This window comes from Aedes albopictus, chromosome 1, assembly GCF_035046485.1.
Source record: "Aedes albopictus strain Foshan chromosome 1, AalbF5, whole genome shotgun sequence".
Classification (NCBI taxonomy): Eukaryota; Metazoa; Arthropoda; class Insecta; order Diptera; family Culicidae; genus Aedes; species Aedes albopictus.
The window spans coordinates 308,744,158-308,765,197 of NC_085136.1; the positions used below are offsets into that span (position 1 = coordinate 308,744,158).

General features: G+C 40.4%; 1 protein-coding gene across 1 annotated transcript in view; it reads right to left on the reverse strand.

The window, feature by feature from the left end:
* The window catches only part of LOC109621728 (uncharacterized), a 634,920-nt gene that overhangs the window by 193,807 nt on the left and 420,073 nt on the right, over positions 1-21,040 (reverse strand). Inside the window, exon 6 of the mRNA XM_062847117.1 lies at positions 13,737-14,379. Coding sequence (XP_062703101.1) covers positions 13,737-14,379 — 643 coding nt within the window. The remainder of the gene's footprint in view (positions 1-13,736; positions 14,380-21,040) is intronic.

Here is a 21,040-nt window from a genome sequence, read left to right on the forward strand (position 1 = left end):
GATTCAAAAGTTATGAATAGGCAAATATTTAACATGAAAAACACGAAAAATTTTCACTAAGATTCACCCCTATCAACACCAGTAATTTGCAAACCAATTGATCAAAGTTGATGCAATTTTGCAGGAAAGTGTCTTTATAAGTATCATAACTGCTAACGAGATTTCATAATTATCATCACCGAACTAAGAACTGTAACGCAAAACAACCATCTATTATGCGAATGAAAATTGGTCATAATTGTATAAAATGCTTAAAACCATGTCTGTTTGTTTTTCATCCACAATTAAAAGTAATGCATCGATTTATATAAAATTTGGCACACATAATAAACATGCACCAAAGAGTTCTCAGTCAATTATTTGGCCAATTTTACCGATTCATTACAGAGCTACAGCTGTACTTCTGTGTCCCAGATATTGCGGATACAGACTTTAAGGAATTGCTGATGGCCTCCTCAAAGAAAAATGCAAGAGGCATTTCTGAAAACCTAAATCTAAATTTCCCAAGCGACTTCCAAAGGAATTGCCAAAACATTCCCAAAAAAAAAAATCCGAAGAATTTTTCAACGAAATTCCCGAAATAAAATCTCAAAGACATTTATTTCAGAAATTTTCAAAGAAAATGAAATTTTTATTGTTATAGTTATAGTTCCAAAGAAATTACCGAGGACATTCTCAAAGAAACTGCTGCAGAAATGTCCAAAAGCATCACTGATGTATTCTATTCTCAAAGAAATGCCAAGTTTACTCCTTAAGCAATTGTCCAAGTAGAAACTACTGAACATTTTTTTAAAGGATGTGCCGCAAGATTCTTTGAAAACATTTCCAGAAAAAAATCCAAAGGGGATCCAGAGGAAATGCCAAAGAAATTCCCAAAGTCATAGTCTCTTAAACTTACAAAGGAGTTACTGAGTTCAATCCCAATGAAATTGCCGCAGGAATAACCAAAAAAATTATCCAACAAATTACAAATTTCTAAAACATTTCTCAAAAAATATGCTGAAGGAATTTTGAAAAGGATTCTTAAAAGGGATGTATAGGAATTCAAAAGTTGTTTACGAACGGTTTTTACAAGGGAAAAATAATCTACAGGAATTGCTGATGATCTACCTAAAGACATAGCTAAAGGCATGTCTGAAAGCATTTTAAAGGAAATAGGAGAATGAATTTCCAAAGAAGCTGCCAAAAGCGTGTTGAAAGTGTGGTTGAATTATTTTTCAAAGAAATTGCCGATAAAATCCTAAAAATATTTGGCTGCAAGGACATTCTCAAAGAAACTGCCACAAAAATGTTCAAAAGCGTTTCTCAAAAAAATCACAAACAAATTGTGAGAAGAATTTGTAGGAATTGCAGAAGGAATTGACCCAATAATTTTGAAAATTGCGTATGTAACGGAATTCGCCTAAAAGTATTACTAAGTAAATTTCAAATTTACGCAAAAAAAAATCAAAATCATTGCCGAATTTATTACTGAAATCATAGGCGACGGAATTCTCAAAAGTATTACCTAAAAGATTGCTGAGTGAATTTCAAAAATAGAATCAAACCAATTGGAAAAAATAATAATTGAAAATTATGAAAAATTGGCGAAAATTTTGATTTGCGAACAATTTTTGTAACAAATGTCGAAGTATTTGCTGATAAAATTGCTAAAAAAAAGTAAATACTTGTAAAGGAATTGTCCTAGCAATTTCCAAATACATTTTTGAAGAAATTTTGAAAGAATGTGCCAAAGATTTTTTGAAGAAAATTCAAAAAAAAAACTTGAGAAAGAAATTCTCAAAATCCTATCGCCAATCAAGTCTCGTAAAGCTAACCTGTGACAATTCCCTAAGTAATTAGCTAATAAATTGCAAATTTCCAAAGTAATTACTAAAGAACAGGAATTTTCGAAGAAATGTTCAAAACATTTTGGAAGAGATGCTCTCAAGGTTTCCGAAATAATGGATCTAATCGGACAACAAATGTTTTTGCCACACAAAACTTTAAGAATATTCTATTGATCTTTGAAATAATGATGTATGCTGTTTTACATATTATTGTCTTCAGTCAATTGTAATTTCACAATAAATGCTAAGATCGTCTTAAAAACAAAACAAATTTTCTGTTTTGTATTCTGTATTTTCTAAGTATTTGTTGTTCTAAGTTTGAATCGGACAACCAAATGTTCTGTGTTATAACCAATTTAGTGAAAATTGAGTAGTTTTTAAAATAACCGTTTCCTTAAATTACATTTAAAAATCATGCAATTGTACATGTTATTGATTGCAGTCTATTAAATATATCAAGTGACATGACGGTTGTGGATTTTGATTAGGTGTTCACACTCGATTTTTATAAAGATGTCTATAATTTTAAAACATTTTGCTGGTGGCCCTGCTCCAGGAGATTTTTCTCGAAGTCCACAGGAGTCCGGGTGCACTTCTTTCGCGCATTTTCCATAAAGTACTTCGAGAAGTTTTTTCTGCAGTTCTGCAGTTCGTTACAAGATTTTTCCAGAGGTTTATTTGTAATCACTTCAGAAGCCCCATCTGGGATTATTTATGAAGTTTCTTCAGCGATTCCTAAAGCGTTTCCACCTGAGATTCCTTCAGGGCTCGAACAAGATTTCTCCAGAGAGTACACCAGGGATTCTTCCACAGATTTGTTCCGGATTGCTTAAGGAATACCTTCTGAGATTCCACCAGGAGTTCGGCATTCCTTTAGAAATTTCTTTCGCTGTATCTCTAGAAATTCATTGCTGAAGTCTTCCAAGAATTCTTCCTGGGATAACTCCTGGAATACCTTGCGTGATTTCTCTAGAAATTTATTCCAGAATTCTGCTAGATGGTTCTTCTGTGATTCCTCTAGAAGCTCCATCTGAGATTGTTTTTGTGTTCTTTCAGAGTTCCCACTAGGACTCGTTCAGTAGTTTATTCTAAGATTTCTGAAAAGTTCAACTTGTTGGACGCAGAGGCTTAACTTCCTTATAATCTTGCCATAATGACTTCTGAGGTTTCTTCTTGTGTTTCAAGGGATTCCTTCCGGAATTTTTCCAGGAGTTCCGGGAATCCTTCGAGAATTCCTTCCGTGATTCTCCCCATACTGCCCAAATACACATAGTCGATATAAGCGCCACTGTAGTTTTCAACACACATTTGCAATTTTGACAATGAATAAAGGTTAAATTCAAGATTTTTTCCTCGTTGACATCTAAGTGACGGTTGAATCTTGCACTCCACTTATTAAAACTGGTCAGGAATATGCACATGCGATACATATAAGCTTTTGTATGCTGACATTGGCAATGGTGGTTACGGAAGCTCCTGAAGAAATTTCTTAGAACACTCTTGGGATCATCTGAAAAAAAAAAGAACTAACATCTGGAGGAATTCTAGAAGGATCTGCAGGAAAGGAGTTTCCTTTTTTTTGTTTATTTTTGTTCATGAATTTTAACTTATGCTAATTCTTCACAGAAAGGAGTTTCCGTGGGAATCCCAGGATATTGGAAAGAACTTCTGAGGGAATCCTGGAATGAGTTCTTGAAGGAATCTCGGAAGAACCATCTACCCAGAGGAATCCCGTTACCAATAATATCCCGAAAAAAAATCCTAGAGGAATCCAGGAACCAGTTCCTGATAGAATCCCGCATGGAGTTCCCGGAGGAAGTCCCTGAAGATTTCTAGTGAGTATCCAGGTAGTTCATGAAGAAAACCCAGAAATGGTTATTGTATCAGTAATCCTGGAAAGAGCTCCCGGAAGAATTCACACAGAAATCTTGGTAGGTGAACCGGAAGTATTTTCTGAAAAAAAAATCCTGGCAGGAGTTTCCGAAGGAACCTCAAAGGAATTCCTGGAGGATTTCTGGATTTCTCTCCCAGATCAATTTCCGAAAGAGTTCCTGAAGAAATCAAACAAGGAACTCCAAGGAAAACCTCGCATGGAATTCCTGGGGGAGTCCTGGTGGAATTCCGAAAGGAATTTTGGAAGGAGTCCCTCTAGGAATCCCGAAAGGAATTCCTGGTGCAATACCGGAAGACAGGTTGGAATCATTCCAGTCCCAAAAGAAATCTCCAGAAGGAGCAATGGAAGGAACCCCTGGAGGAATGCGAGAAGAAACTTCTGGTGGAATTTCAGAAGGTATTTTGTGAGACATCCCGTAAGGAATCTTTGGGGAAACCTCGACGAGGCTTCCTGGGAGAATCATTGATGACACCTGTTCAGGAATCTTTGAAGTGGTCCCTAGAAGAATTCAAGAGGGATCTTTTGTTGGAATCCTAAATAAATTCCTGCAAGAATCCCATGAAGAACTTCCTGGGAATCTCAGCAGAAACTGATGGAGCTATGGAAGGAATTTGGGGTGAAACCGTGAGATATTTTCTCCAGGAGCTCAATCGGGAAACCTGCGAAAAGGTTATTCTTAAGCCCCTCCAGTGATTTCTTCAAAAATTCTTCCAGGGATTCTTCAAGCAATTCCTCCAGGGCTTCAGATAATTCCTCAAAAATTTCTTCAGAAATGTTTCTAAGAATCCTTTGTGCTAGATTTCTATGGGTTTTATTCTGAAACTCCCTGACGAACCCTTCAGGATTCGTTTAGAAAATTCTTTAGAAATTTCTACAAGGATATCTTCAGAAACTCTTTCAAAGACTTTTCGATAAATTCTTCCGGTGGTTCAGGAAATCTTCGAAAGATTCCTTTAGAGACTCGGACACAACATCAGAGTTTTGTTGTGAAATTTCTTTTTTTTTTTTTATTCTTAATCACTTAACCTAATTTACAGCTCTATTGTCCACTGGGGCACTACGTGAGCAATTTCAATTGACAGCTGCACTTACATTTTTGTACAGCGCCTAGATTCTATTCTACTTTATCGAACTTTGCCTTTCTGCTGCTTTCACTTTTTCTACTTTATACCTAGTAGAATGATGAGCACAAGGATGATAATGAATGGGCGTTGTTCCTTTCCAGTCCGATTGGGGGTCCATTATGAGTAGCAGTTCGCCGATGTCCTGGTATCCGGGTTCGTTTGAGCCATGGGGCTCAGAAGAGGGTCAGTGTCATTTGCTCTCGGGGGAAAAGCAACTGACGAAAAATTGCAAGTGCCGGGGCTGGGAATCAAACCCATGACCATCCGCATATGAAGCGAACGTGTGACCAACTACGCCACGGGCCCCGGCTGGAATTTCTTCAGGCATTCATCCAGAAAATCCTCCAGAAATCCCTCGAGAGATTCTTACACAATTACATTCAGTGATTCGGGTAAGAAAACTTCCAGCGATGACAGCAGAAGATCATACAACGTTTCCTTAAGGGTTGCCTACAGATATTGTTATATGTATTTTGCTAGTCATTTATTTTTCTAGGATTTTTTGCAGAAGCTAATCTGCTTCTTCTCCGGAAATATGTCCACAGGTTTCTCTAGCATTGGAAAATCCTCCAGAAATTTTATTAAAATATTTCTCCAGATTTTTTTTTAAATTCTTCGAGATTTTTTTATGAATTCTTCAAACGATTTCTTGAGAAGTTTTCCAGTCATTTATCAAAGAATTTCATCAAGGAATTCATTCGAGACTTTCCTAGGGATTTCTTAAATATTCCTCCAGAGATTCATGCAAGATTATTTCCCGAGATTCCACAGGGATTCTACTGAAGATTTTTTTTCAGAAATTCCTTCTGGAATTCTTTTGGAAATTCCTGCTCGGATTTCTTTCTGAAATTCGTTCTGGGATTCTTTCAAGAATATCTCCAGACCAGAGACTTCTCCAGAATTTTTGGGATTTCTTCAAGAATTTCAGGCAGGGGTTTCTTCAAAAGTTTTTTCATGGAGTTTTTCAGAAACTCCTCCATTTTTTTTCAAAAACCGTACGGAATTTCATTAGAAAACTCTTCCAATGCTACCTCTAAGAACTCGTTAGGAATTGCTGCTTTAGTTCCGTCAGAAGAATATCCTAGAGTTCATACAGAGATTCCAGCTAGAATTGTTTTAGATATTCCTACAGCTTTTTTTAAGAAGTTCTTACAGAAATTGCACAGAAATAGTTGGAAGAATATTCTTGAAAGAATCTCTGAAGGAGGATTCTTCTGAGGAAATCCATGGATGATTATCTGAAGGAATTACATAACAAGCTTCTGATGATACTTTCGAAGATTCTCAGGAGATTTTTTTCAACATTTTCTGAGGAGATTCCTGAACAAATTTTCTGCAGCAATTTCCGGAAGTTATCCCTGAAAGAATTCCTGGAAGAATAAGTGAAAAAACTCCTTAATCTGTCTAATGCATCATATTGGGAACAACTCGCTGGCGTAGTGTGCAGTTTATTGTTCCATGAAAACAAAGCTTGAGAAATTTCTGGAGAGATTCGTGAGGAAATCTTTAATGGGTGTTGGGAAGTGGCCGATACAAGTTTTAGTGGACTGTATGTAGGTTGAAGGGGTGGGGTTTCCCAACATCGCTTGGGGCCATAGGGTTTTCTATCCGATTGGGTTGACCATGTCTGACCATGTAATTTCCTCACTTCCGATCCAAAGGCTCACAATGCACATTTATAATTTAAAACAAACATATATTTCCACATATATTTACTGGATTTTACGATACAATTTACAAATAAAACGCAATACTACACATATCGTGGCTCCAGACTTACTGAAGCCTTTCTTCGCTCTTATAGCTATCCTGGATGGCGTTCATGAGAAAGGGTGTTACCCGAATACTTCTTTCTAATGGTGTCTACACTAACTGTCAAAATAATATGTTCACCTATAGTGAGTGAGGCATGCTACAATCCAACAGTGGGATTCCGTAGAAAAAACTCAAAAAAAAAATCTGTGGAAAACTCTGCAGCAATGGCAGACAAAGGTTCTGATGCAGTTTTTTTAAGAAATCCTTCAATAAGTTTCTGGAGGATCCTTGGAGTAATTTCTGAAGGAATCCTTGAATAAAACTCGCGGAAGAGATATCTATGGAAGAATTGAAAAAAAAAATCTTTCACGTTTACCGAAGAGATAAACACACAACATTTCTAAGGGAAAGCCTGCAGAATCGAGAAAAAAGACCTGGAGGATTTGTTTTAGAGAACCATTAGAAAATTCAAATTTTGAAGGAAACTTTGGAAGAATGCTTTGAAGAAATAGGGAACCTCTTTGCAGGTGCTTGTGAAAGAATTTCTTGAAAAGTTCCTGGAAAAACTTTGAGGAATAGAGTTACTTTTCTAGGATTCAATGGAAGAATCTTTGGAGAAGCTCCTGAAGCATCAGTGGAAAATTATCTGAAAGAAACCCTGAAAAAAGTACTTGATAAATTCTAAGCAATTATTGGAGGAATACTATCAGGAATTTCTGAAAAAAGTTGCAACAAAAGAACTTTCTTGGGGCGTTTCTAAATAAATGTCAGAGAGAATCCCTGCTTATATGGAGTTCTACCTGAAGGAAATTTTGGAAAAATTTTCAAAGAGCTACCCAGAAGGTGTCAGAATTTCTAAAGACAAACCGTTTAGTGAATTTCTGAAATAATTTTCTTGAGAATTTCTTGTGAAATTTCGAGAAAATTTCCTGGAGAAAATCCAAAGAAAAACTCTGGAGCAATTTCTTAAAAAATATTTGAAGAAATACTCGAAGAAATTTTTGATGGAATTTCCTTAAGAAAGCCAGAAAGAATCCTAGGAGGAATTTCTGAAAAAAAAACTCCTTAAATAAAGTTACACGGCGAATATTTTGAGAAATTTCATGGAAAAATTCTGAAGAAGACCTCAGGAGAACTCCTGGAGAAAATCCTGCAAGAATCTCTGGACTAATCTTGGGAGAAATTTCCAAAGAAATACAAGAACAGATATGTATTCTCAAAGGATACTTGGAGAAATCTTTAAAGGAAATCCTGAAAAAAAGGTCTTGATAAATGCCAAGCAATCATTAAAGGGTTACTTTTGGAGAAAGTTCCAAAAAAACCTCTTTAGGGGTTTTTAAATAAATGCCTGAGAGACGCTCTGATTTTATGGAGTTATACTTGAAGGAACCTCTTGTGCATTTTTGATAATTTTTGATAGAGCAACTGAAGAAATGTCTGATTTTCCAAAGGAAAATCCTAGAGGAATATCTTAAAGAATCTACTGATGGGTTTCTGAGAAATTTCCAGAAAAATTCCTAAAGAAATTTAAAAAAAATTCTAGAGCAATTCCTCCATCTTTTAAAGACACTACACCATCTACAACCAGAGGTTGAAGAGACTGAACGAGCGCTAACATATGACAACGGACAACACACATAACACCCAGTGGCCCAGTGGAGATTTTTCCGTTTACGAAAAGTATTCCTCGACTGGAGCGGGAATCGAACCCACACTCCGAGGCTTACGAAACGCCTAGATAATTGACGCCTCTAGCCGCACGGCCACGAAGCCCACAAATATTTGAAAGAAATACATGGAGAAATTCTTGAAGGAATTTTCTAAAGAAACCCAGAAAGAATCCTAGGAGGAATTTCTGTAGGAATTTCTGAAAAAACTCTTCGTCAAAAGTTTTACAATGGTTTTTTTTCTGAGAAATTTCCTAAAAAAAAAATCTTGAAGAAGACCTAAGAAAAATTCCTGGAGAAATTCCTGCAAGAATCTCTGGAAGAATCCCTGGAGAAATTTCCAATGAAACACTTGGACTGGAATGCATTCTTAAGGGATACTTGGAGGAATCTTTGCTGCAGTCATTCTAGCCCTGGTAACATATTAAAGTCAAGCAAGCAGACTATAAAAGGTTCATGGAACCATCATAAAACCAAAATAAAAGAGGTTAGGTTTTATGACGGTTTTAAAAACCACTACAAGACTTATTGGCCATCAAAATGTAACTTGGGATGAAATCCTGCCAAAATGTTCTTTCTATGGAAAATTTCGGAAACAAAATCCTGCAATCGAGAATGACTGAAATGTCTGAAATTCTAAAGGAAAACCCTAGAGGAATTTTGGAAAGAATCTGCTGAAGAATGTCTTGAAAAATTTCCAGCATAATTTCTGGAGGACACTCAAGTGTGCCAATCAATTTTACCGTGTAGGGGAAACGCTGCACAGTTATGCACCATTCAGGCAGTAAAACTAATAAAAAACAAAAAAAATGCTGCATTCCAGTGAACAGCATCCGCGTGTGATGAAGTTTACCGTCATTGAGGCAAGGTATAGGATCGTTTTTTTTTTTTAGTTTTTAGCTTTTCTATTTTTGACATCGGAAATTTGAGCTATATTGGAAGCAAGCGAGCGAGCAAACGCGTGGCACAAGAAGGAGGGAAGTGATGCCATCCCGACCATTAGCTAATGTAGCTTTGGCGGCGCTGCTATTGGCTATAAATTATTTCACCGCGGGCGTTGCGTTGTTGGTTAGTTCGGTCCCGGTTCCCTGTTTGAGTGAGTGGGGGTAGTTTGGAAATTGAGTTATAGGTACAACACAGCTGGAGTGCGTACGACACGTGTACTTAGTGGTTGCACCGGTGGTGTTGCTGCCGCTGTTGTTCGAATGGCTGTCATGTTCGTTTTGTGGTTTATTGATTAATGGGGCTGTAATTTACTAGACTAGGATAGATAAACGGTTTACAGGATGTTACTCTCGGTATTGTTTAGATGGGCAAGACGGATTCTATATTGAAACTGGATCGAGTTAAAAATTGAAGGGACTTCAGTTTCCATTAGGCAGAAACAGAAGAAAACTGACTGAAAAAAAATGTGAAAATTGAATCCCTGAGGAAGGTCCCCAAAGGGACCGAAACGTCGGACAAGATCAAATAGCAGTATTTAAATTTTATCAAGTCACGCTGGGAACTATTAATAGTTCCCAGCGTGACTTGATAAAATTTAAATACTGCTATTTTTAGCATTTCAAAGCATATTCTCATCCCATTCTGCTACACAACCGATTGAATTCCTCTAAACCTCAAATCATAATTGAAATCAATGCACGTGTTGTTCGAATTTAGCAGCATATCGTATGCATCTGAGCTACAGAACTGCTGTCCGTCCGCCAGTCAGTTTGGTTATGCAGTACAGCTCTCCGTAACAATGATAATGGTGATGTTCATCAATTTCTAATTTCTGTCCCATCACATCTCTCGAGCTTTGTCGAAATGAGGCGTATCGATGACGACAACAACGTTGTTGGAAACCGCTTCAACCAACAGAACTTGATGACTGAGCAACTCTTAGTTTTGGATTGGGATAGACATTTTTTTTTCGAAACCTTTGGCCTGTTGAGTTGCGAAGTGACTCAATGGTCTAATTGGCAGAAGCGCAGTTCTAGCATACAGAGGTGTCACGGGTTCGAATCCCACTTCTACCCATCAACAATTCCTTTTTTTTCGACAATTTTCAACCCCAAAACTCCATCCATGTGAAACCACTGTGCCGTCTCTCCAGCAGACAGAGCCATTTCCTCGGAATGGCTTAATTCCAGCACTTAATTATTAAAGACAACCCATAATTCACACAAACCCAGCTCTCCACCCGATCGTTCGGTTCGTTCGATCGGTCTGCACGCCGACTGGAATGTCTTCATCATCGTCTGTATCAATGTGCAGTTTCTCCAAACGTTGGCTGTGGCGAATCGATTGTTTGCACACGATGCTGTTATATGCAACGCCGCGACCCGAGTGGAGGCACAAATTTTATGCAAAACATGTTCGACGTGCCATCCTGCTTCCTACCAGGCTTGTGTTTGGTGGCGGCGACGGCGATGGCCCGTCGTTGACAGAGCTTGTCCAGACAGACCTCCCGCTTCCTACCAAGTTAAAGATGTGTTCGATCAATCGTCGATGTTGTGCGTTTGTGGTTTGGAGCAGTTTGTCACAGTTCGATGTCGGGCCGGTCCATACTGAACGGAAGTCCCGACTGCAGCTTGAGGTCATTGTGGTTTATGGACGTGTATGTAGGTGGAGACAGAAAATTATGCTTCATGTTTTGAACGTGGAAAACAGTTAGGTTTTAATAAAAATACTGTGTATTTTAAAGATAAGGAAGTTCTAAAGTTAATGGAACGAGCTCACCGTTTTATTCGACTGCTACTTCCAGTATGAATGCTCTCGGAGAGATGCTTCAAAGCTTCCGTAGAGAAGCTTCCAAGCTCTCGGAGAGAAGCTTCCAAACTCTCGGAGAGAAGCTTCCAAGCTTCCAGGAGGGAAGCTCCCAAGCTTCCAGGAGAGAAGCTTCCAAGCTTCCAGGAGGGAAGCTCCCAAGCTTCCAGGAGAGAAGCTTCCAAGCTTCCAGGAGAGAAGCTTCCAAGCTCTCGGAGAGAAGCTTCCAAGCTCTCGGAGAGAAGCTTCCAAGCTCTCGGAGAGAAGCTTCCAAGCTCTCGGAGAGAAGCTTCCAAGCTCTCGGAGAGAAGCTTCCAAGCTCTCGGAGAGAAGCTTCCAAGCTCTCGGAGAGAAGCTTCCATGCTCTCGGAGAGAAGCTTCCATGCTCTCGGAGAGAAGCTTCCATGCTCTCGGAGAGAAGCTTCCATGCTCTCGGAGAGAAGCTTCCAAGCTCTCGGAGAGAAGCTTCCAAGCTCTCGGAGAGAAGCTTCCAAGCTCTCGGAGAGAAGCTTCCAAGCTCTCGGAGAGAAGCTTCCAAGCTCTCGGAGAGAAGCTTCCAAGCTCTCGGAGAGAAGCTTCCAAGCTCTCGGAGAGAAGCTTCCAAGCTCTCGGAGAGAAGCTTCCAAGCTCTCGGAGAGAAGCTTCCAAGCTCTCGGAGAGAAGCTTCCAAGCTCTCGGAGAGAAGCTTCCAAGCTCTCGGAGAGAAGCTTCCAAGCTCTCGGAGAGAAGCTTCCAAGCTCTCGGAGAGAAGCTTCCAAGCTCTCGGAGAGAAGCTTCCAAGCTCTCGGAGAGAAGCTTCCAAGCTCTCGGAGAGAAGCTTCCAAGCTCTCGGAGAGAAGCTTCCAAGCTCTCGGAGAGAAGCTTCCAAGCTCTCGGAGAGAAGCTTCCAAGCTCTCGGAGAGAAGCTTCCAAGCTCTCGGAGAGAAGCTTTCAAGCTCTCGGAGAGAAGCATCCAAGCTCTCGGAGAGAAGCTTCCAAGCTCTCGGAGAGAAGCTTCCAAGCTCTCGGAGAGAAGCTTCCAAGCTCTCGGAGAGAAGCTTCCAAGCTCTCGGAGAGAAGCTTCCAAGCTCTCGGAGAGAAGCTTCCAAGCTCTCGGAGAGAAGCTTCCAAGCTCTCGGAGAGAAGCTTCCAAGCTCTCGGAGAGAAGCTTCCAAGCTCTCGGAGAGAAGCTTCCAAGCTCTCGGAGAGAAGCTTCCAAGCTCTCGGAGAGAAGCTTCCAAGCTCTCGGAGAGAAGCTTCCAAGCTCTCGGAGAGAAGCTTCCAAGCTCTCGGAGAGAAGCTTCCAAGCTCTCGGAGAGAAGCTTCCAAGCTCTCGGAGAGAAGCTTCCAAGCTCTCGGAGAGAAGCTTCCAAGCTCTCGGAGAGAAGCATCCAAGCTCTCGGAGAGAAGCTTCCAAGCTCTCGGAGAGAAGCTTCCAAGCTCTCGGAGAGAAGCTTCCAAGCTCTCGGAGAGAAGCTTCCAAGCTCTCGGAGAGAAGCTTCCAAGCTCTCGGAGAAAAGCTTCCAAGCTCTCGGAGAGAAGCTTCCAAGCTCTCGGAGAGAAGCTTCCAAGCTCTCGGAGAGAAGCTTCCAAGCTCTCGGAGAGAAGCTTCCAAGCTCTCGGAGAGAAGCTTCCAAGCTCTCGGAGAGAAGCTTCCATGCTCTCGGAGAGAAGCTTCCAAGCTCTCGGAGAGAAGCTTCCAAGCTCTCGGAGAGAAGCTTCCAAGCTCTCGGAGAGAAGCTTCCAAGCTCTCGGAGAGAAGCTTCCAAGCTCTCGGAGAGAAGCTTCCAAGCTCTCGGAGAGAAGCTTCCAAGCTCTCGGAGAGAAGCTTCCAAGCTCTCGGAGAGAAGCTTCCAAGCTCTCGGAGAGAAGCTTCCAAGCTCTCGGAGAGAAGCTTCCAAGCTCTCGGAGAGAAGCTTCCAAGCTCTCGGAGAGAAGCTTCCAAGCTCTCGGAGAGAAGCTTCCAAGCTCTCGGAGAGAAGCTTCCAAGCTCTCGGAGAGAAGCTTCCAAGCTCTCGGAGAGAAGCTTCCAAGCTCTCGGAGAGAAGCATCCAAGCTCTCGGAGAGAAGCATCCAAGCTCTCGGAGAGAAGCTTCCAAGCTCTCGGAGAGAAACTTCCAAGCTCTCGGAGAGAAGCTTCCAAGCTCTCGGAGAGAAGCTTCCAAGCTCTCGGAGAGAACCTTCCAAGCTCTCGGAGAGAAGCTTCCAAGCTCTCGTAGAGCTTCCAGGACAGAAGCTTCCAAGCTTCCAGGAGAGAAGCTTCCAAGCTTGCAGGAGAGAAGCTTCCAAGCTTCCAGGAGAGAAGCTTCCAAGCTTCCAGGAGAGAAGCTTCCAAGCTTCCAGGAGAGAAGCTTCCAAGCTTCCAGGAGAGAAGCTTCCAAGCTTCCAGGAGAGAAGCTTCCAAGCTTCCAGGAGAGAAGCTTCCAAGCTTCCAGGAGAGAAGCTTCCAAGCTTTCGGAGCTTCCGGAGAGAAGCTTCCATGCTTCCGGAGAGAAGCTTCCAAGCTTTCGGAGCTTCCGGTGAGAAGCTTCCAAGCTTCAGGAGGAAAGCTTCCAAGCTTCTGGGAAGAAGCTTCAAGAGAGGAGCTTCCAAGCTTCCGGAGAGAAGCTTCCAGAGAGGAGCTTCCAAGCTCACGTGGAGAAGCTTCCAAGCTCACTTGGAGAAGCTTCCAAGCTTCCGGAGCGAAACTGTTGATTGAACTATTTTTGGATTGACATGCAGATGGATTGGTACTCACCGGTCTTTCGGTAGATTATATTAGCCCGCTGGACGTGCCGCGTAATCGCCTCTATGCTCGCCTCATCCGAGCCCATCTTCTGGAAGAACGTGTGATCCGCCTGCAGATACAACATGCACGTACTCTTCCGATCGTACAGCGAGTTGGCAAACGATTGCTTCTGCTCGTTCAGTTCGTTGCGAACGTTCAGATTCAGCTGGTTCCCGTTGGTCCCGGTTATGAGGACGTCCGGATCGTAGTTGTTGCCGATGATGTTCTTCTTGGTGGAACCGTTTTTGGTGATGATCTCGACATGAGTTTCCCGGTTCGGGGTCGAGTTGGAATTGGAGTGGCTGGCATTGCGGTCGTACACGTTACCGATGACGTTCCGCGTCCGGGTGATGATCCGCTGGTTCGGATCGGCGTTCGGGTTGTAGGTGTTGATGAGGAAGTGATTTTTGCGGTTGTTGACTGTCGTCGTTGGCGGATGGAAGAGGTTGGTGTTGATGTTCTTGTTGACGGTTTGACCGCTGCCACCGTTCGTGAGGCTTGTTCTGGTGATTATGCGGCTTTTGTAGTCGTGATTGCGGGTTAAACTGTAGTCGTCGTTGTACGGAACTTCCAAGTCCAGAGGGAGCGTTGGGTTTCCTCTGGTTTCCTGCATCTGGAAGAGGGAGAGAGGAATGGTAGCATGAGTTATGGTCATTGTTCAGATTTTGGTTAATATCTCAGTGACGATATAGGTAATCAACAAACTGCTTGAAAAGAAAAGGGCAAAACCGAGCTATACAAGTGTGACATTTGTGACACACATACACACGCTGACATGTATTGCACTTCCAATTCCTCTTATAAGGATTCAATGAAAGGCGAAAACTGGAAAAGCCCTAAAACGAACTCGGATGAAAATTCAATTGAAAGCGAGCAGGCGAACGGTAAAGTAATTGCAATCATTGCCATTGGAAGGATTCCCTGATTTCCACTGTGCCTCAACCGTGAGAGCTACTAAAATCTAAAAGCATTCGGCTCGTCGCTGTGGGTCGCGGCGCCCCAGGGGGGGTCGCCGGCGTTCATCCAGGGGGTCGCGAGGGTCAGTAAAATATTTTACTGTAACAGACAACAAATGAGGGAATTTCTATGGGGGGTCGCGAAAACTACGTCAGCTGACAAAAGAAAGAAGATGCACACGAACATCCTTTTAGGTAAGAAGTCGGGACTGCCTAAATATAATTTTTACCTAGATAGATTCAGTTAATGGGGCTCAAGGTTCCAAAGAAGTTTGAGAAGGGTGAGTGGCGTGCAGATGCAAGGGGGAGGAAGTCAAGGCTTTCAGATATAAAGGGAAGATGGTCAGAAGGATTTCAAGGGAGTTTTTAGAGGAGGGGGTGGTCAGAGCTGTTTTCAGGCGTTTCAGGGCAATTTAGGGATTTCACAGGGGTTTTAGGGGACTTCAGAGGCTCTCAGGTGAATTTTATGAAGGTTTTGTAGGGGTTTTAGAGCCGTTTCAAAGCGTTTGAAGGCGCTTCAAGTGCTTTCAATGCGTTACAGGGCGTCCCCGTAGGCCGTAGGATTTAGGAGGGTTTAAGGGGACTTCAGAGGCTCGCAGGTGAATTTTTTGCAGTTTTCATAGGGGTTTCAAAGCGTTTCAAGGCGTTTCAGGAGGATTAGGGGGCCTTAAGGGGGCTTCAGAGGCTCGCAGATGAATATCACAGTGTTTTCATGGGGGTTTCAGAGGCGTTTCAAAGCGTTTAAAGGCATTTAAATGTGTTTCAGGGCGTTTCAGGAGGTTGCACAGGGGTTTAAGGGGCTTCAGAGGCTCTCAGATAAATTTAACTCAGATTTTATAGGGGTTTTAGTAGCGTTTCAGAGCATTTACATTCAAAGCGTTTCAGGGCGTTTAGAGAGATTTCACAGGGATTTTAGGGGGCTTCAGAGGCTCTCAGGTGAATTTTATAAAGTTTTTGTAGGGATTTTGGAGCCGTTTTAGGACGTTTCTTGACGTCTCAAGTGATTTCAATATGTTGCAGGGCGTCCCAGTACGTTTTAGGAGGGTTTTAGGAGGCTTTAGAGGCTCACAGGTTTCATAGGGGTTTGAGAGCGTTTTAAGAGGGTTAATGGGGCCTCATAAGCTCATGAGGTTTCATGAGAGTTTTGGAGGCGTTTCAAAGCGTTTCAAGGCGTTTCAATGCGTGTCAGGGCGTTTCAGGAGGTTTCAGGGAGGTTCAGAGGCTCTCAGATAAATTGCATGAAGCTTTCATGGGATGGGAGTTCTAGAGGCGTTTCAAAGCGTTTCAAGGCATCTCAATGGTCTTCACAGCGGTTTCAGAAGAACATAGACATCCATTTAACTTTTCCTCTATTGCGTAAATCTCTTAGAGAAATGCAAATACGTTAGTAGATCCGATGACCTATACTCAAAGAAGTTCTTGGAAATCCTCAAACTGACAATGATCTCACCACTTGATGGCACATAGCTACATGAGGCTGTGTATGCATACATTTTATTCATAATGCTCCAATACATCACTGATTACAGATGAAGATAAGATGGCCTTAACTCCAGGGAGTTCTCGAATACTCCTATACAATCATAGAACCCACCACTTGATAGAACTGAGACGCCTGGGGCTGTGTGAGAATAAACCTCATTCTTAATGCTCCTAGATACAACTAGTGGCCCTCGTAGATTCGATGACCTATACTCAAGGGAGTTCTTGGAGACCCTTAAAGATTCTTCGAACTCAAAACTCGATATATCGTAGTTACCTGAGTTTATGTGAGTTTGAACCTTGGTCGTAAATCGCTTAGAGACAACCAAATACGTTAGTAGATCCTCTACGCAAGGAAGTTCTTGGAGATCCTAAAACTGACAACGAACTCACCACTTGAAAGCGCATTGCTACATGAGGCTATGCAAGCATAAATTTCATTCATTATACTCCAATAGATCACTGTTTACGTTTGTAGATCAGATGGCCTGAATTCTCGGATATGCTATACAATCAAAGAACCCACCACTTGATAGAACTTAGATGCCTGGAGCTGTGTGAGTATAAAGCTCATTCTTAATGCTCTTAGGTATAACTAGCAGCCCTCGTAGATTCGATGGCCTATACTCAAGGTAGTTCTTGTAGAACCTTAAAGAACCATGGTAGATCCGATGATCTATACGCAAAAAAGTTCTTGGAGATCCTCAAACTGGCAACGAACTCATCACTTGACAACACATAGCAACACGAGGCTGTGTAAGCATAAATTTCATTCAAAATGCTCCAATAGATCGTTGATTATGCTTGTAGATCAGATGGCTTTAACTACAGGGAGTTCTCGGATACTCTTGGACTCTTATCCCTTAAACACTCCGTAAACGTCCCTTAACTGTTAATTCTGCTTTTTTTCGTAAACCAACTTTATCTGTGAGCTTGGGTACCCCAACTGCTCTGAACGCAATCAGATTCCATTTAGGTAACGTTACCTAAATAAAGGGACCTTAATAGATTTTACCTAAATATACCCTATATAAATGGAAGAAAATATGAGATACAAGTAAAAAATAGCATAGATTCTGCCGAGAAGCAGTCTTATCCCATGGGAAAAGAACGTAGCTTTCCAAGCTGCCAAGAGAAGCTTTCCAAGCTACCAGGAAGAAGTTTTTCAAGCTTCCAAGAAGAAGCTTTTCAAGCTTCCAAGAAGACGCTTTCCAAGTTTCTGAGGATAAGCTTGCCTAAGGAGAAGCTTTCTAAGCTTTCAAGAAGAAGCTTTCCAAGCTTCCAAGGAGAAACTTTCTCAGCTTCCAAGGACAAGCTTTCCAAGCTTCCAAGGAAAAGCTTTCCAAGCTTCCAAAGAGAAGCATTTCAAGCTTCCAATGAGAAGCATTCCAAGCTTCCAATGAGAAGCATTCCAAGCTTCCAATGAGAAGCTTTCCAAGCTTCCAATGAGAAGCTTTCCAAGCTTCCAATGAGAAGCTTTCCAAGCTTCCAAAGAGAAGCTTCAAAGAGGAAGCTTCTCAAGCTTCCAAGGAGAAGCTTTCCAAGCTTTTAAGAAGAATCATTCCAAGTTTTCAATGAGAAGCTTTTCACGCCTCTAATGGAAAGCTTCTTGTTGAAAACTGAGAATGCTTCTCCTTAGAAGCTTGGCAAGCTTCTACTTGGATGCTTGAAAAGCTTCGCTCTGGAAGCTTAGATTTTTTTCTTGGAAGCTTGGAGAGCTTCTTCTTGGAAGCTTGGAAAGCTTCTCCTTCAAAGCTTGGGAAGCTTCTCCTTGGAGCTTGGAAAGCTTCTCCTTGGAAGCTTGGAAAGCTTCTCCTTGGAAGCTTGGAAAGCTTCTCCTTGGAAGCTTGGAATACTTCTCCTTGGAAGGTTGGAAAGCTTATCTTCAAAGCTTCCAAGAAGAAGCTTTCCAAGCTTCCAAGGAGAAGCTTTTCAAGCTTCCAAGGAGAAGCTTTCCAAGCCTCGAAGGAGAAGCTTTCCAGGCTTCCAAGGAGAAGCTTTCCAAGCTTTTAAGGAGAAGCTTTCTAAGCTTCCAAAAGAAGCCTTCCAAGCATCCAAGAGAGGCTTTAAAATCTTCCAAGGAGAAGCTATCCCAGCTCAGTGAAGCAAGGAAAAGTTTTCCAAACTTCCAAGGAGAAGCTTCCCAAGATGCCAAAGAGAAGCTTTCCAATATTCCAAGAAAAAAATCTAAGCTTCCAAAGAGAAACTTTTCAAGCATCCAAGGAGAAGCTTTTCAAGCATCCAAGGAGATGCTTTCCAAGCTTTTAAGAAGAATCATTCCAAGTTTTCAATGAGAAGCTTTCCACGCCTCTAATGAAAAGCTTCTTGTTGAAAACTGAGAATGCTTCTCCTTAGAAGCTTGGCAAGCTTCTACTTGGATGCTTGAAAAGCTTATCCTTGGATGCTTGAAAAGCTTCTCTCTGGAAGCTTAGATTTTTTTTCTTGGAAGCTTGGAGAGCTTCTTCTTGGAAGCATGGAAAGCTTCTCCTTGGAAGATTGGAAAGCTTCTTCTGGAAGCTTGGAAAGATTCTTCTTCGAAGCTTGGAAAGCTTCTTTATAAGCTTCCAAGACAAACTTTTCAAGCTTCCAAGAGAAGCTTTCCATGCTTCCAAGGAGAAGCTCTCTAAGCTTCTAATGAGAAGCTTTCCAAGAAGTGTGTTTTCTTGGATAGAAGATAGAAGATAGAAGATAGAAGATAGAAGATAGAAGATAGAAGATAGAAGATAGTAGATAGAGGATAGAAGATAGAAGATAGAAGATAGAAGATAGAAGATAGAAGATAGAAGATAGAAGATAGAAGATAGAAGATAGAAGATAGAAGATAGAAGATAGAAGATAGAAGATAGAAGATAGAAGATAGAAGATAGAAGATAGAAGATAGAAGATAGACGATAGAAGATAGAAGATAGAAGATAGAAGATAGAAGATAGAAGATAGAAGATAGAAGATAGAAGATAGAAGATAGAAGATAGAAGATAGAAGATAGAAGATAGAAGATAGAAGATAGAAGATAGAAGATAGAAGATAGAAGATAGAAGATAGAAGATAGAAGATAGAAGATAGAAGATAGAAGATAGAAGATAGAAGATAGAAGATAGAAGATAGAAGATAGAAGATAGAAGATAGAAGATAGAAGATAGAAGATAGAAGATAGAAGATAGAAGATAGAAGATAGAAGATAGAAGATAGAAGATAGAAGATAGAAGATAGAAGATAGAAGATAGAAGATAGAAGATAGAAGATAGAAGATAGAAGATAGAAGATAGAAGATAGAAGATAGAAGATAGAAGATAGAAGATAGAAGATAGAAGATAGAAGATAGAAGATAGAAGATAGAAGATAGAAGATAGAAGATAGAAGATAGAAGATAGAAGATAGAAGATAGAAGATAGAAGATAGAAGATAGAAGATAGAAGATAGAAGATAGAAGATAGAAGATAGAAGATAGAAGATAGAAGATAGAAGATAGAAGATAGAAGATAGAAGATAGAAGATAGAAGATAGAAGATAGAAGATAGAAGATAGAAGATAGAAGATAGAAGATAGAAGATAGAAGATAGAAGATAGAAGATAGAAGATAGAAGATAGAAGATAGAAGATAGAAGATAGAAGATAGAAGATAGAAGATAGAAGATAGAAGATAGAAGATAGAAGATAGAAGATAGAAGATAGAAGATAGAAGATAGAAGATAGAAGATAGAAGATAGAAGATAGAAGATAGAAGATAGAAGATAGAAGATAGAAGATAGAAGATAGAAGATAGAAGATAGAAGATAGAAGATAGAAGATAGAAGATAGAAGATAGAAGATAGAAGATAGAAGATAGAAGATAGAAGATAGAAGATAGAAGATAGAAGATAGAAGATAGAAGATAGAAGATAGAAGATAGAAGATAGAAGATAGAAGATAGAAGATAGAAGATAGAAGATAGAAGATAGAAGATAGAAGATAGAAGATAGAAGATAGAAGATAGAAGATAGAAGATAGAAGATAGAAGATAGAAGATAGAAGATAGAAGATAGAAGATAGAAGATAGAAGATAGAAGATAGAAGATAGAAGATAGAAGATAGAAGATAGAAGATAGAAGATAGAAGATAGAAGATAGAAGATAGAAGATAGAAGATAGAAGATAGAAGATAGAAGATAGAAGATAGAAGATAGAAGATAGAAGATAGAAGATAGAAGATAGAAGATAGAAGATAGAAGATAGAAGATAGAAGATAGAAGATAGAAGATAGAAGATAGAAGATAGAAGATAGAAGATAGAAGATAGAAGATAGAAGATAGAAGATAGAAGATAGAAGATAGAAGATAGAAGATAGAAGATAGAAGATAGAAGATAGAAGATAGAAGATAGAAGATAGAAGATAGAAGATAGAAGATAGAAGATAGAAGATAGAAGATAGAAGATAGAAGATAGAAGATAGAAGATAGAAGATAGAAGATAGAAGATAGAAGATAGAAGATAGAAGATAGAAGATAGAAGATAGAAGATAGAAGATAGAAGATAGAAGATAGAAGATAGATGATAGAAGATAGAAGATAGAAGATAGAAGATAGAGATAGAGATAGAAGATAGAAGATAGAAGATAGAAGATAGAAGGTAGAAGATGGAAGAAAGAAGATGAAAGGTCATAAGCTGTCCCATGTTTGAATTTTCAGCATGAGCTGTCCCATGTTCATTTTAATTTTCTGCAAAGCGGTCCTATGTTTAATTATGCGCTTTATGAGGAGTTAGAAATGAGAAGTGAGTAATAAAAAGTGCAGCATGTGAAGTGAGCAGTAAATCGTGAGAGATTTGAGAGGTAGCCAGTGAAGAATGTGGCACAGTGAGG